The sequence below is a fragment of the Dama dama genome, chromosome 1 (assembly GCF_033118175.1).
Source record: "Dama dama isolate Ldn47 chromosome 1, ASM3311817v1, whole genome shotgun sequence".
Taxonomy (NCBI): Eukaryota; Metazoa; Chordata; class Mammalia; order Artiodactyla; family Cervidae; genus Dama; species Dama dama.
In genome coordinates, this window is record NC_083681.1 from 9,598,112 (window position 1) to 9,616,089 (window position 17,978).

General features: G+C 37.9%; 1 protein-coding gene across 1 annotated transcript in view; it reads left to right on the forward strand.

Annotated features, from left to right (window-relative positions):
• TRPC6 (transient receptor potential cation channel subfamily C member 6) overlaps positions 1-17,978 on the forward strand; it is a 164,337-nt gene that overhangs the window by 88,101 nt on the left and 58,258 nt on the right. The window contains exon 2 of the mRNA XM_061143543.1: positions 13,131-13,905. Coding sequence (XP_060999526.1) covers positions 13,131-13,905 — 775 coding nt within the window. The remainder of the gene's footprint in view (positions 1-13,130; positions 13,906-17,978) is intronic.

Consider the following 17,978-nt stretch of genomic DNA (forward strand, 5'->3'; position numbering starts at 1 on the left):
AACCCAATCCAGTATCCTTGCCTGGAAAATCTCATGGACACAGAAGCCTGGTGGGCTGCAGTCCATGGGGTCACAAGGAGTCGGGCACGACTGAGCGACTAACACTTACTTACTTAAGGAGTATTTAGTGTACAGTATTCCAGGTACTGTAGAGACTTTATAAACATTTTTTAGGGTATTAGTTTTTTTTTTTTTTTTTCCCAGCTGTATTAAAAAATAGAGACTACTTTGCCAACAAAGGTCCATCTAGTCAAGACTCTGGTTTTTCCAGGGGTCATGTATGGATGTGAGAGTTGGACTATAAATAAAGCTGCATGCCAAAGAATTGATGCTTTTGAATTGTAGTGTTGGAGAAGACTTTTGAGGGCCCCTTGGGTTGCAAGGAGATCCAAGCAGTCCATCCTGAAGGAGATCAGTCCTGACTGTTCATTGGAAGGACTGATGTTGAAGCTGAAACTCTAATACTTTGGGCACCTGATGTGAAGAGCTGACTCATTGGAAAAGACCCTGATGCTGGGAAAGATTGAAGGCAGGAGGAGAAGGGGATGACAGAGGATCAGATGGTTGGATGGCATCACTGACTCGATGGACATGAGTTTGAGTAAACTCCGGGAGTTGGTGATGGACAGGAAAGCCTGGTGTGCTGCAGTCCATGGGGTCACAAAGAGTCGGACGTGACTGAGTGACTGAACTGAATTTTAAAAATATAACAACAACAAAAACAAAACTTTTCCCTATGTATACCATTTCTGATCCTGATTGATCTCTGAACATTTCTTCATGTGTACGGTGGAAGTAACAATGCCAGCTTCACCAACTGCAGGGAAATTAAATAAAATATAATTGATAAAGAGATTGGCACATAGTAATCCTTAGTGATGATCAGTTCTTATTCTCCCAGTTCTAGTCAAATCAATTTAATATATAGATTTGTAAGAGTTTATCCAGTAATTTTGTTTATAATATTTTGTTTTTTCTTGAAAGATAATTAATGTGTAGGGCTTTGCAAGTGATGCTAGTGGTAAAGAATCTGCCTGCCAATGCAGGAGATGCAAGAGGCGTGGGTTTGGTCTCTGGGTCAGGAAGATCCCTTGGAGTAGAAAATGGCACCAGACTCCAGTATTCTTGCCTAGAAAATCTCTTGAGCAGAGGAGCTTGGCGGGCTGCAAAGAGTTGGACTCAACAGAATGACTAAGTGTAGTACAGTCAATGTATAACACTGTGTTAATTTTAGGTGTACAATTTAATGATTTAACATCTGTATGTATTGTGAAATGGTTACCACGATAAGTTTAGTTAGCATCCATCACAACATAAAAGTGCAAAATCTTTTTCTTGCGATGAGACTTTTTAGATCTACTCCCTTAGCAACTTTTAGTTATCTTATAACTGGTAGTTTGTACCTTTGGCCCACCTCCACCCATCTTGACCTTACTTCCTACCTCCTGCCTCTGGCAACAAACAATTTGTTCTCTGTATGGATGAGGTTAGATTTTTGTTATTGTTGTTATTTTGCTTTGTTTTGATGCTATATATAAGTAAAATTATACACTGTTTTCCTTTCTCTGACTTATTTCACATAGCATAATGTCCTTGGCATCCACCCACATTGTTGCAAATGGCAGGATTTTCTTGGTTTTTTTTATGGCTGAATAATATTCCATTGCACACATACATCATATTTTCTTTATCTATTCATCTGCCGATAGACACTAAAGTTCTTTCCATGTATTGGCTATTGAAAATAATGTTGCAGTGAATATGGGGGCACAGATACTCTTTTGAAATAACAATTTCATTTTCTCTGAATATATACCCAAAAGTGGGATTACTGAATCATATGGGAGTTCTATTTTTAATTTTTTGAGGAACTGCCATACTGTTTTCCATAGCAGCTGCACCAATTTCATTTCCAACATTGCATATGTGTTTTAATCTTATTTATATAACTTTTACTTATAAAGCTAGAAAAAATGGTAACTATACAGTGAACTAACAACTTTACTTGACACAATTGATATGCTAAAAATCAAGCTCTACCAAATTGCCATATTTCATTCTCACTGGTATTCATGGACTGTATTGTCCATGGGGTCACAAAGAGTTGGACATGACTGATCAAATTTCACTTCACTTCACTTCATTATCACTGATGGTGGACAAATATATTTGATTTTATTACAAGTAAAAATTACTTTCAAATGCAGTAGAATAATAATAACAAGACTATTTTCTGAACACTTACTATTAGTAAGTAGTAAATGATTTATATCCTTTACCTCATTGAGAATAATGAGTACTTACTATATAAGGTTGTTAAGATTACTTGAGTTAAGACTTGCAGAACACTTGTTACTATGCTGGGTCTATAACTGATATTTCCAAATAAAATACATACAATTTTTTAACCCTCCCAGCAATCCTGTGAATGGGATAATTATCATCCTTATTTCGGAGGAAGCCAGGGAATCAACAAATTGGCACATCAGAACCTGAATCCATGCCTGGTTACTCTAGCATTTGTGCTTTAAACCACTGTGAATCTGAAGTATTTAATGAAAATTTATGTTTTGATCACATAATGAGGAAAAAATGTGTAGCTTTGCAAAGTCTGATGTTGCTGTACTAGGAATGGTAAAGGACACAGTTATATAGATTAGTTTTGAAAGTCATTGGGGCAATATTTACTTATTTATAGTACTTTAAAATACTTTGCCTTATATTTCTAGGGAACCAGTCTATTAAAAAGAGAACACTAAGGATTATTGGAGATCTTAAGTTGTATCAAGTGAGTAAATAAAAAATTGGTTGATTTAGCCATGTGACTATTTTAATATTTAGACATAAAATTATCTTATCCCACAAATTCATGATCTAAAAATCTGATGTGTTGTTAATTAGATTACATCCTTCTGGATGGGAGAAATCCTAAATGAATAGACGTTCATTTTGTAGGAAGTTTAGCAAGTATGGTTATTTCTAGAGTAGTTTGTCTACTTTCCCCTCAGCTACCTGAATAATGCAGGAATATTATGAGAAGTTACCCTTACTTGGTGAATACAGGGTGTACTTTTCAAAATTTACCTCCCTGCCAGCACAGGAAGCTTGTGCAGTATGGTTGTTGCACACTTGGTTATTAAGGATAAATGACATTCTAACTGTATAGTAAAAAAAAAAACAGTTATTGATATGGAGTAAAAATTGGAGTAGGAAATGGCAATCCACTCCAGTATTATTGCCTGAAAAATTCCATGTATAGAGGAGCTTGGTGGGCTGCAGTCCATGGGGTCACACAGAGTTGGATATGACTAAGCACACGCACAGAGATACACATGGAATAAAATAGCTTTGGAAGCTCCTAGAAATGGGACAAAACAGGACGCTCTCCATTCATTTTTCTTTTCATACATGTTTCTTTCTATTACTTATTCATTGATGTGTAGATTCACAGACATTATAGGCACGGTTTGTGCCTAACACTGGAAAGTGAAGATAAAATGGTGCTTTAAGAGCACATGTATACAAGAAGGGTGTGGGACATACACGGTCAAGGGACGAAGAGAAAAGACTGGAGCATTATTTAGGAGCAGTGCAAGCAAGAATGAAGTTCAGAATATGATGAAGATGAAAACAAAACTAAGGCAATGAAAGCAGCAAGGAAAAAAACAAGGGAAGGTCAAGCTGTCATTTTGGACACATGATGCACATTTAAGAGATTACACTGAGGAAAGGAAAGCCATTTAATGACTACTTAGCTTCCACCTTGTTTATTAAACAGAACATATTCAAACTGGAAAGCTTTGAAGAATTATAGTTAAGAAGGATTTAATGTCCATAAGGCTTAAGACATTGAATTACCTTAAGCTGAATTGCGTGAGTCACTGATTTCATAGTAACTCTGCAAAGTTACATTATTCCCCCCGCTCCCCAATTTACCCATTTAATAGTATTGGATGCTCAGAGAAGTGATACAGCTAGTAAATGGTCCACTCAGGATCCCCAACAAAGTCTGTCTTTCTTCAAAGCAGTGTTCTTCCCAGTACTTGGCAGAGCTCCCCAGACTTGCCTCAAGTTCTTTAGATCCCTAAAGACTTAATTCTCAGAAGTCATATATGTGTCCTTAATTTTTCCAAACTTGTGCACTTGAATTATGTAATCTCCAAATGCCTCAGAACAAAGACCCTTGAGCTAGAGACCTCACAGTTGAGTTCTGAATCTTGAATCTCCTAAAATAAAATTATTAGCTTTTTACCTTAGAGTTATCTAAATTTTCACCTTTTTGCCTAAGGCATACATCCTAAGTGTTGAACTGAGATTAGCAATGGAACCCAGACCCCAGCTTCTAAATCCTGAGTCTTCAACCTTCAATTAAACTGAGCCAGGAATAAGAAGCACCTTGGAGGAGGGAAATCCAGTGCATTCCAGCCATAATGGACATCTTTCCATTTCTTTGGACTGCTGACTTTTGCAAGTATGGTTGTCTTGCCTGGAGTGCCTTTTTTCCTCTTCTCTCCCTTCTGCTAACTTCTTCCTTGTTCTAACAAGAAGGAAAATTCTTCAGAAGGCCTTCCTTGACCCATAGATTAAGTTGAAAATTCCTTGCTCTTCATTTATATAGCATGTTGTACCATTTCTTTATTAATATGCATCACCTTGTAATTTTCAGCTTATTTTTCTCCTTTCTGCCATGTCTTGAGTGTCTTTCCTTGAAGTGTCCCTCATGTGTCTAGCATAGTACCTGGAATTGCAAATATTTGATCTGCTGAATGAGTGAACTGTTAAGATCATGATGGTTGATATGAGGCATGATAATGGTAAAATTATGCTGAATCAACAAAGAAAGTCCACAATTTTGGTTTCTAAAGTATCTTTTAGTCATCTTTCTCTATATTTGTACTCCTTTATACATTCTGGGTGCATATAGATTTAAACCTGCCTTGTGAACAACTGGATCTAGCCTCCAATGAAGATGTTGAAAGCATGTTTCAGACTTATTATTATAGTCTAGCACTGTTAGCTCTAGCAGTTAGCAGCTTCAGCTCATGCTGAACACACAATCTTAACAATTCTGAATGTTTCAGTGACATCACATTGCCCTCTTCTCACCCTCACAATCAGAGCTATTCCTCTTAAGCATCATAGGAACAGTAACCGAAATGTGGATAGATGAGTCTTAGTTAAAGGCTCATTTTTAAGATATTGGACTGCCTGAAATTGAATGTGGGTGTCTCTCCTGACAGTTTATAGAAGGGAAAAGTAAGCTCAGAAAGGTGACAACTAATTATGCATCAATGACTCATTTAAAAAAAAATTGTAGACTTACAATTTTCTATGCCTGTTTTCATCAGTGATTTCTGAAGGAGATAATCATGGCAAAGTCAAATTCACCTCCAGAGCATGTGTTGGGTGTTGCTGGCTTGTTCTCATGGCCCACTCTCTACCTTTGCACACTGCTGTCTGCCCGAGGGGTTGACATCAGTGCAAACCTGTGTGGACGGCTTCACTGTGCTCCTTTGCCCCCAGGTTTTGGGTTGGGTGCAGCCCATGGGAAGGCCCCTCTGAGATATTAGAGGGTGGGAGAGTGAGGTCAGAGTATCAGTCCCCCTGATTTTTCCCTCGAGGGTTGGCTGTTACTCTCAACTAAAGGCCAGAAACACTGTCAAGTAGACCTTGCCTTAGAGTTACCCTATTTAACTGCTTATAACTTTTCCTCCTTTTGCCCCTTCAGCCTGAAGCCTCCCCTGTCCTAGACCAAAATACTGCAAGGTACCGTGGTGGATTTCCCCAGCTCCTGCCACACAGTCCTAGTATCTCTTCATTAAAATCCTCAGATTACCCAATTTAAGTATTCTTTTTCCTGCCCGGAATCTGTCTTATTTTGGAATAGGAAAATATGCTTGTGTAATACACAGGACTATGATGTCTGTTGATATTGAGGCAAAGGGCTTAAAACTCTTTCTTTGGTGAGATAATTGGGATATATTTTGCTTGTATTAAACACAAACTTTTAATATCTCCAAGAGTACTCTGTCAAAACAAATAAAAATAAATCCATGGGCATTCTTTCTTTGCAAGAGCATTTCAAAGAAGGATGGCATGACACATGAAATAAACTACAAGCTAAAGCCTGAAAGAAACAATGACATTTCAGATTTAGTTGTTCTAAAAAAATTCTATAACTGTTCCAGTATTTACTCATGTTTTCATTCTCTCACATAGTTTGGTTTCTAATTTATATAAACAAGATGTCAATTGGTGATAAAAATAAAAAAAATACATAATATGCACAAGACATTTTTCAGTCACATTTTTGCTGGTTCCCACCTAAAAGTGACAAGCAGTGCAGGCTTCTATCATTTTGCAGAATACTGAAGCAGTGGCGTGATATAGTGCGACTAATCAAATAGAAAGTTAGTGTTTGATGGACTAGGAAGAGTCCATGGGGGAAAATCAAAGCTAATTGAATCAAAATAAAGAACTGATCTTGAAAATTACCTGGAGGTTAAAGGGATTTGATAATACATTGTGAGGATAGGTGGTTCTGCTCTGTGTGTGGTATCAAGGGTAGACAAGGAAAGCAATAGAGGTGAGATAATAATTTTTTTAAGGACGAGAGACTCCACTTCTGGATCATGGACAAGTCACGAGGATGCCACTTTTAAAAATATGCCTTTCGATTTTCTTCATTCCCTATTGAACTTGCCATTTATTTGAAATAAATACAAATTATTATGTGTACTCCAGGACACATCATGATTCAACCTTCTTGTGTTCCTTTTTTTTTTTTTTTTTTTTGGTAGGGTTGTAGATCCTAATGATTTGCTATTGGCTTAATAGCAAATAAACAGGCTTGGTTTTTATTCCTATGACAAGAGGGGATCATGCATTTGATGTTGTGTCTGGAGTGTTTGCAGTGTGCCTTTCTGCCAAGCACTGGGAATCCAGTGTTGAATAAGGCAAAATATCCTTGTTCTCATGGAAGAAAGGAAAACCGCTGCAGCTGTTTATTGCCCCCTCAGCCCAGAGGAAGGACCAGAGGAGAGTATGTGGCTGGAGATTAGGCAGAGTAAAAGCAGTCTCATTACAAAGTCAGAATAAAATGACTTTATCATTTATCCTCCTAAAGTAGTATGCAAAATTGCTAGTTGTGTTGGTTGTTAACCTCTAATTATCCACATCTATTTTTTTTCTGTGGATAATTGTGCACATAGTAAAATATACATCCTAGAATTGTTTCATTTTCACTTTCCTATAAGAAATCTAAAAGTCTACTCTGTGGCTCTTCCATGCTGCCTGGAATAGTTACATGCCATTTATGGTTTCAGCACTTTGCTTTAGTAGAATTGTGCTTTATTTAAATATTTCAAGGATTTTTGAAGCAAAAAATAAAAGTGAAGCTAGATACTTAATATGGAGCTTAGTTTGTAGAGGAGCAGTTCCATTTGATAAAAGTGTCTCATATTTGAACAGGATGTAGAAAATTACTGCATATGCTCTGTAATTCAAACACAATGTCCATTTGACTCAGAAGCTAATTTGCACTGCTGACATTTTCAATAGATATGGGTTATTCCATCTCTCCCTATCTAGGGCAACAGGCACTATTTAGCCAACAAAAATAATTATAAAAATGAGGTATGTAAAAAAGTTGTTTTTTTGACCTAATCAATATTTGAGTAGGATGGAGGCAGTGACTATTTATACTATTTCCTAGAACTTGTATTTATGTATTGTGATAAAGCAAATTATAAAAATATGGTCACAAAAATGTAGGTTACTAAACATCCAACCATGCTAAATATGGCTAAAGGGATGAAGAAAAAAATCTTAAGTATTTTTCTTAAATACAAGAACCCACTTTTTAAGTGTGCACTTAAGGTGGAATGGAAATATCTCTTCTGTTAACATAATGCTTTGGGCTATTGTTCCTATTTCTAGTAGACAGTTCTAGGTTACATTTGCATTTAATATACAGTTCTACAATATAGCCTTGTAAAATCCATTCTCAGAGAGATAATATAATCTAGCAATGTCTAGTATTTTTCTTGAAAGGCTCAGATATTTGTCATTTAAAAGGCTGTTTACACATTTTGCTTTTGTGTTTGACACTTAAGCATTAAGCATTACCACTTGTGATGAAATGCTATACACAGAGCCTTTTGTTGCTTCTTTAGACGGCAGTTGAGGAAGACAAAGTGAAAGTGAAAGTCGCTCAGTCTGTCCAACTCTTTGCGACCCCATGGACTATACAGTCCACGGAATTCTCCAGACCAGAACACTGGAGTGGGTAGCTGTTCCCTTTTCCAGGGGATCTTCCCAACCCAGGGATCGAACCCAGGTTTCCCGCATTGTAGGTGGATTCTTTACCAGCTGAGCCACCCGGGAAGTCATTGAAGAAGACAAGGAGACAGCAAATCATGCATTTTGTCAACATGCAAACACTTTCCCTTTATCTCACTACCCATGCAAGGACTGCTGCCTTCATTCTGCCCATCAGAGTTATCTCCCTAAAACAATCTTAGACGCCTCTATAAACATTCTGTATCTGGCTTTCCTGTGGCAGAGTGCTAAGGAAATGATGATGATCCAAGCCTTTTTATAAAAACATATCTGAAATCTATGTCACTGCATATGATTAAAATTTGTGATAGAGACAGGAGAAGCTTTAAAACTGAAGAAATCATTTTCTCTTTGCTGTTTTTGAGAAGGATGAAAGTTATAAGTATGAAAGTCATAATAGTTTAGAAGGTGATTGGATATATCCTTAGTGGCTTGCCAGGATAGAACTTGCCATTATTCAAATTAATAACATTAAAGTCATAAATCGTTAATTTAGAAATTTAGAATGAAAGGTGTCACAACTCAGGCTTATTCTACCTCAGTGTAATTCAATGCATGAAGCAGGGCACCCAAAGCCAGTGCTCTGGGACAACCCAGAGAGGAGGGACATGGGAGGGGGTCCAGGATGAGGGAGACACATATATACCTGTGGCCGATTCATGTTGATGTATGGCAAAAACCACCAGAATATTGTAATTATCCTCCAATTAAAATAAATAAATAAATAAATAAATCTCAGGTACTCTTAGGTGACAACTTGTTCCCAGATTATGTAGATTAAAGCACTCTTGATAGTTACAAGAATAGCCTAAAATATCACATGGACATCAAGTGGGAAAGCAAACAATGTTATTAGAACTTGAACATTTCCATTTAAATGCTTTCCACATTCATAATTTCAATTGAGCCTAGAAGTAATTCTGTAAAATAGATTGGAATAATTATTTCTGCTGATTTTATGGAAGAAAAAGAACAAGAAAGAGGCTTGGTTCTTGGCCTTTTGGTCCTTGATACTGTTTTGTGTCAATTCTGTGTCTTTTTATTTTTTAGTTACACAAAAACCTTTCTTGCACTCCTAGTAATTTAATCTCACTTCTATAAATCCCCTGATCCTAGCTCTTTTCTCCTTTAATTTTACAGTTTTTCTTTCTCAGAGTGTTAATCATGTTCAGGAGATGTCTTCCCTCCCCCTGATTTTTGAGCTTCCTCCTATCTACAACAGAATCTATGGAAAGTAATATATACAGAAGATAAGAGAGGAAGTGAAAGGCTAAAGAGGTTATTAGAAGCCAGAAAAGTGACAGAAAAAAGGGAAGAGGGCTCAGGATTTCAGAAGGAAGATGATGGATGGTTGCTCATGCAACAGATCTTGGTGACCTCTTGTCTCTTTCACTTCTTCCATCCTGTTAACTCAGAAATAATTGTACTCTTCTAGAAATTCACCTCTAAGTCAAGAATCACCTTTTACCAAAATCAGCATTAGATTCTGGCCAATTCTTGTAAGAGAAAATTACATTCTCTTTGAAAAGACATTAGAAGTAATATTTATTTTTTAAAAATTGAAAATAATAACTAACGATCTTTAGTTACTTGAGGCAAAACTTTAATATAAAGTATAAAACAAACATAAAATAGAAATATAAAAATAAGCATAAAAAAAGAGTAGGAATAAATTCCCTGAAGTGTTCTGATCTGTGTTATAATCTTTATCACTGATGTCCCCAGAATTAGATAAGATACTATGTTTTCAAAAGCAGAAAAAGGTATTATTTTTCTTTAAATGTGAAGAATAAAAGATGTCCTTGCAAATTAAAAAAGGAATAGCAGAGGAAATTTTTTCAAAAGATATATTAAAGTTGAAGAAATATCTCAGAGTATTGTACAAAAAGATAAATAATTGGAAAATAGGAGAGAAAAAAAGAAGAAAATAAAGGATATTCCAGAATTACCAACATTCAAAGAGAAGGAGTTCCAGAAACAAAGGACCCTGTAGACAAGAATCAAAAATATCAAAGAGTGTTCTGTTTATGTTTTCTTCTAAGAGTTTTACAGCATCTGGCCAAAATTGAAGCAAGATTTTTTTTTTTTGACCCATCTTCTAGAGTAATGAAAATAAAAACAAAAATAAACAAATAGGACCTCATTAAACTTAAAAGCTTTTGCATAGCAAAGGAAACCATAAACAAGATGAAAAGACAACCCTCAGAATGGGAGAAAATATTTGCAAATGAAGCAACTGACAAAGGATTAATCTCCAAAATATACAAATAGCTCATGTAGCTCAATATCAGAAAAACAAACAACCAAATCAAAAAATGGGCAGGAGATCTTAATAGGCATTTCTCCAAAGAAGACATACAGATGGTCAACAAATACATGAAAAAATACTCAGTATCACTAATTATTAGAGAAATGCAAATCAAACTACAGTGAGATATCACCTCAAGACATCAGAATGGCCACCATCAAAAAAGCATGCTGTGTGTGTGTGTGTGTGTGTGCACGCGCGCGCACGAGAAGGGTGTGAACATAGGGTGGGAGATTGTGAAAGTGACCTAAATACTCAACTTTCACAATGGGAAGTCTGTAGGTAATACCAAATCTGGAAAGTTAAGAAATAGCAATATTACCAAGTTTTATGAATGTAAGGATTTAAATTATAACATAATCAACTAAAATAGTTGAAATGTATTTCCTCTAAATATCAGGATGTGGAGAAAATGAAGAATAAGGGACTGTTGTTTTCTGTAACAAGCTTTTCAAGTCTTTCAGCATGCACATGCATGACTAGGATGCAGGTTAAAATGGGATTGGAAACCAAACAATAGCTATAGAAAGAAAAATATATGTATAAATAAATCCCTTATTATAGTTCTTAATAAAAGCTATATATACATTACTTAAAGATCTATCTTAAAAATTATGGAGAGGTGAGAGGGAGGTTCTAGAGGGAGGGGATACATGTGTACTTTTGGCTGATTCACAGTATTGCATGGCAGAAACCAATGCAATATTGTAAAGCAATTATCCTCCAATTAAAAATTTTAAAAGATTACTAGTATCATAGCATGTTTGGCTATGGCCTCGACATCATTTTAAAAAATTTTACATAGCTATCTTTTCAGTAAAACTTCTTGCTTAGTTCTGAAGAGGCCGTGAATGGTTACACTGTTGAACAAAAATTTCTGAAAAAAATTTGTGAATATGGCAGAACATTCTTCAAGCTCCTTGGACAGCCACAACCTATTTCTGAGTTGCAGACATTTTGCTAACTTCTTTGGGCATCATACTGCCATGGTCAACATTGCCTGGAACTTTGGTATCAAGATGGACAAGGGTTAGTTTGGAAAGAAAGTTAGGTTCTCTAGGCCTGGTCCCATAGAAGGGGGAGATGGCTTATGGGGTCTTTGGGTCTATTTAAATCTCTTCATACAGGGAAATTTGTGACAGTCTTTGAGGGAGGATGACTTTTGGAACATTTATAAAGATCTGTGACATCAATCATCAGTCACACTTTTCTTCATTTCATACTCCCCCATAACCTGGCTCTTTCATATTCTGCAGGAACTTATTCTTGTTGGGTTTCCAGTTAGTGATAGTGACACAGCTTCAAGCTCAAAGAGACCTTAAGACATGAAGTTGTGAATCACTAGAGAAAAAAAAAAAAAAATCCCCATTGTAGCATTTCCTTCAGAGGGAGAATTGCTTTTTCTGATCACAGAGTGAAAGTCAACATTGAAGGCTGGCCACCCTTTTGATCCTTCCCGCTAACACCTGGATCACAGCTTTTCAGGTTTCCAGTGATTTTTAAAATAATGCCTAGCAGAGTCCAACCCATTTATTTTCCCTGTCAAAGAAACCCTCACCGTGGCATTTAATTGATCCCTGTGCTGGAGGAAGCTCCCCAGCTGTACCTGACCTTGTCCCACTCTCACACTGTCTCATACTCTTTCCTTCCCACTTAACACCTGGATCACAGCTTTTCAGGTTTCCAATGATTTTTAGAATAATGCCTAGCAGAGTCCAACCCACTTATTTTCCCTGTCAATGAAACCCTCACCGTGGCATTTAATTGATCCCTGTGCTGGAGGAAGCTCCCTAGCTGTACCTAACCTTGTCCCACTTTCCCCAAATACACTGTCACACTTGACTTCTTCTGTGCTTCCATTTTCAGCACATCACTTTCTCTAGGAAGGTAGACTAGATGCCCCTGCAGTAGGTTTATCATGACAATTAAACAGCTAATAACAAGGTAAGGCACTAATTGTCCATTTCTCCCTTTGGACTATGAGATTTATAAGGACAGAAACTTTCTTTATTTTGTTTTCATCTTTGCTTTTTCCAGACCTTATATAATGCCTGACCCTGGCATAGGAGGGACTCAATAAGTATATGTTGACTTGAGTCAATTTGTTATTTTCCTACTTATATTTTATATTTTCACATACTATGTCATAATGGCAGCATTTTGATCTCTCTTTATCTATCCCACCTGTAAATGAAAAGCACATATTAATCTGTATGTGCACAGCACAGAGAGATTATGGGAACTGCTTGAACCTTCACGCAAATTAAAATATTAAAATCTGCAATGTGCTTGACTTTCTAAAAAAAGAACTTCTTGGAATCCATTAACAAATAAATGTGTCTTCATTTGTATTATAGTTGGTCTAGAGATGATGGGACAACATCTAATACACTTGAGGACTACATTAGATGAATGGCAGGTCATCTGACACTCTAAAATGCTCTTAATGTAATTTGTTCACAATCTTTCTGTCTTATTACAGCCGGGGCACCGACAACAGACTGACCCACCGGCGGCAGACAGTTCTCCGTGAGAAGGGGAGACGGTTAGCTAACCGAGGACCAGCGTACATGTTTAATGACCACTCAACAAGCCTGTCTATTGAGGAGGAACGCTTTTTAGATGCAGCTGAGTATGGCAATATCCCAGTGGTAAGGAAGATGTTGGAAGAATGCCTCTCACTCAACGTCAATTGTGTGGATTACATGGGCCAGAATGCCCTGCAGCTAGCAGTGGCTAATGAGCATCTGGAAATTACAGAACTTCTTCTCAAGAAAGAAAATCTCTCTCGTGTTGGGGATGCCTTGCTCTTAGCTATTAGTAAAGGTTATGTTCGGATTGTGGAAGCCATTCTCAGTCACCCAGCTTTTGCTGAAGGCAAGCGGTTAGCAACCAGCCCGAGTCAGTCTGAACTCCAACAAGATGATTTTTATGCGTATGATGAAGACGGGACACGGTTCTCCCATGATGTGACCCCAATCATTCTGGCTGCCCACTGCCAGGAATATGAAATTGTGCACACTCTCTTGCGGAAGGGTGCTCGGATCGAACGGCCTCATGACTATTTCTGCAAGTGCAGTGAATGCAACCAGAAACAGAAGCATGACTCCTTCAGCCACTCCAGATCTAGAATTAATGCCTACAAAGGCCTGGCAAGCCCAGCTTACCTGTCATTGTCTAGCGAAGATCCAGTCATGACAGCTTTAGAGCTTAGCAATGAGCTGGCAGTGCTGGCCAACATAGAGAAGGAGTTCAAGGTAGGTTTTTAACAAGTCGAAGTCAAGGAGAATTTATAAGCTTCCACTATGTACTCACACTCTGTTAGCTGTCATAGATAGTAGACAATTTTATATGTTTGATTCAACAAGTTCTTTATTACATAGAGTAAAAGTTGTGGTTACTACTATTTGGAGATGATCTACTATAAACTAGACATTTTACATTTATTATGTCTAATACCTATTACAACCTTGGGAAGATCTTAGCTCCTTTTCAGATGCAGAAATGGAGGTATAGAAAGGTTAAGTAAGGCCCAAGATCCACAGCTGGTGAAATGACAGAGCCAGGATCAGAACCCAGGGATGCAGACTCTAAAACCCAGGTTCTGTCTCCTGTGAAACTCTGTTTCTATATTCAGATCATGGTGATAGCTACTGTTGAGGTCAGAAAGAGGAATAAGATAAAGGAAGTCATAGTTTGACTTGAGAGACAGACACATGCATGCGTACGTATGGTATAAAGAGAAATGAAACTACTAGATAGGGCTATAAGCAGTGTGCTGTAGCAATTCAGAGAAAGCAGTATTTAACTCAGATTAGATGTCGGAGAAATTACGTGAAAAATGGTATTTCAGCTGCATATGGCAGAATAAGTAGCATATTTGAAGGCAGAGAATGAAGGAGAAGATATTTTAGGCCAAGGTAACAGCCAAAACAAAAGCTTGTAGATACGGGAGAAGTAGTCCAATACAATTGCTTTACGATGTATTCGTTTCTGCTGTACAACAGTGAATCGGCCACACACACACACACACACACACACACACACACACACATATATAAACCCCCTCCCTTGGGGATCCTCCTCCGGCCCCTTGGTCGCATCCCTCCAGGTCATCACAGAGCACTTAGATGAGCTCGCTGTGCGTTGATGAGATCCCACCAGCTACCTGTTTCATATCGGACATATACACGAGGTAGTGCCTATACATCAATCCTGCTTTCTCAACTCATCCCACGCTTCCCTTCCCGCCCTGAGTCCACATGTCCTTCCTCCATGTCGGTGTCTTTGTTCCTGCCTCAAGGGAACTTGGAGTGATCTCTGTATAAGAGGTAAGTGGGGAGTAAAACGGTGTCAGACCTTGCCATTGTCTGCATGGTTTGTGCTTCGTTTGAAGAGGGTGAAAGTTCAGATTCCTAGTCTGAGGTCACACACTCATACACACACACCTTTAAATTTCCTCCACAGGTTATCTGACCTTTCTTACAGTGCTCATTGTGTTCCGCTGTATGTTACTCTTTAGAGTGGGCTTTTCTTCTTTACTCAGCTGTATACTGCTTGGAATCAGGTCTGATTCATCAAATACAGTATTACACAAAGATAAACATTGGTTTCACTTTCTCTGTCCTGTGTACTGTGAGAAAACACATCTCTCTGTTCCGTACCTTGGGGTCTCTCCTGTGCAGTTTCTTGGTGCCTCTGTAGCTGAAGCAACACTGCAAACCCCAGCCTAGCATGTGTCTCTCCCGGGCCCTATCTGTCCAGGTGAGGGGGCAGGTCACCGGTGACTGAAGCCTTCCGATGGCCCCCAGCATGGAGGATGTGCTTTTCCTCTAGCTCCCTGGTGGCTGAGGATGCAGGACAAGCAGACGATCTCTTCCAACAATGTCTCATTCTTTCCTACTTCTCACTTTGCTCCCAGGACTCAAGGATGCAGGGGACTATGCTGTCTTGGAAATCTGATTAATATGATCTTAAAATTTATACTTAATTTTTATGAAACTTTACTGCTTAGGTTTTAACATTTCTGTTTCTGTAATTGAATCTTTGTTTACACAATACTGTAAACCATTCTTCATTCGTTCATTCACTTGCTTACATCTTCTGAGCCCATGGTTGTAGCAAATATTGTACTGGGGAGAGTCAAGAATGAGGATGGAGATATCACACAGCACAAAGACAGTTCAGTTAATAACCCTACCCTCAATTAACTTATAATTTAATAGGAGAGCAAAGACCTGTGTGAAGTAACTATAAAATAAGACATGACCTTGTGGAGTGAGGGGTGGGCTGGTGGGCCAAAGGTGAAAGAATCACATCTAATCAGAGTGTGAATTTTTCATTGTCCCTAAATGTATTACATAATGTGAAGACTTCTTTAGGATTATGATAAATTAGGGATCCGTATATTCCTTTATTTATTAATCGCACACTGTTTCTCCACACCTAGGTGTGAGGTATATGGATCAGGCACTTTCCCTCCATCCCTGCTTTCTCTTTGTAGGTCCACACCTTTAGCCTCTAATCAGGCTCACCCTTTGCTTAATGCCCTACCTCCGTGAAGGGTTAATGACAAAGAAAAGGTAACTCTCTCTGAAAACACAAATCTCTTTAATAATATGTTATTCCTAATATCTTTAAAAAATCACCCAAAAGGATTAAAGTTTACTGTTAAAAGAGGGTAGCAGTTTTAAAAATGTTTTTAAAAGTATGTCCTAGAACTTGACAATTCAACAACTTTTCTAATTAGAAATTTGACTCCCCAAATCCTTGTATTACCCAAGGAGAAAGGCCAGTTCTTGCCTGTTTTTAAAAGCCTTTGGCAAATACAAAACAAGAAAGCATAATGTTTTCTTTGTCACCAGACAGGACGCTCTAGAACAATGATTTTATTCTCCCAGACTCGGTTGGACCGTAGAGGCAAGGACAGCCTCATATGACAATGAGCCACACGACTCGCGTGTGTAAACTCAGGGAACGCATATCGTCCTACCATGCGCGCTGGCGTGATGATGCTAAACCTGCTCCAGCAGCCCAGCCTCAGTTTACAACACGATGGGACCCAAAAGGGCTTGGTGTCTCTGGTGAGATTTGCTAAATCTGGTGCTCTGTCCTTCAAGAATAACTTCTCTTTTCTTATTTTAAAAGAATATAGTTGACCCTTGAACAACACGAGTTTGAAGTATATGGGTTCACTTAAATGTGGATTATTTTCACTAAATATGCACTACAGTACCACACAAGCCTGGACTGGTTGAATCCATGGATGTGGAACAGTGGATACCAAGGGCCCTCTGGAGAGTTATATGCAGTTTTCACTCAATAGAGTACTGGTTCTCCTTACCTCTGCTTTGTACAAAGGTCAACTTACATGATCATGTTAAAAAAGTAATTTAAGCATGAAGAAAAATTTAAAAATCCTTTCTAATTTTGATACTGCAACACACCAACATGTATCCTTCCAGTCTTATTTTTAGTAGTCAAGCCCCTTAGAGTCTCAGGGACCAAAGATTGCAGGATCTGAGATACCTCACAGGGACCTGAAATATTGTACTGGTAACAGGCAATCCTCTTTGCTCATGGTCTTCAAATTCTTTTGCTTCCTTTTCACCTGAAAAACATTTGAAAAATTCTGTGCTCATGAGTCCATTTTAAAGTTGGCATCTAAATTTGTTTATTTTGTTTAAATAATTTTAAAAATTATAATTTCTGCATGGCCTAAATATTAACATTTAAAAATAGATAAATGGCTGCTTCAGATGTATGTAGGGGCCTTTAAGTGCTATGATTTTGTAATACCATCACCTATTTTAAAAATAAACAAACAACCTCCTCTTTATTTATTTATTTTTCATTTCTTTTTATTAGTCGGAGGCTAATTACTTTATAATATTGTAGTGGGTTTTGTCATACATTGACATGAATCAGCCATGGAATTATATGTATTCCCCATCCTGATCCCCCCCTCGCAACTCCCTCTCCACCCGATTCCTCTGGGTCTTCCCAGTGCACCAGGCCCGAGCACTTGTCTCATGCATCCCACCTGGGCTGGTGATCTGTTTCACTATAGATAATATACATGTTTCAATGCTGTTCTCTCGAAACATCCCACCCTCGCCTTCTCCCACAGAGTCCAAAAGTCTGTTCTGTACATCTGTGTCTCTTTTTCTGTTTTGCAGATAGGGTTATCATTACCATCTTTCTAAATTCCATATATATGAGTTAGTATGCTGTAATGTTCTCTATCTTTCTGGCTTACTTCACTCTGTATAATGGGCTCCAGTTTCATCCATCTCACTAGAACTGATTCAAATGAATTCTTTTTAATGGC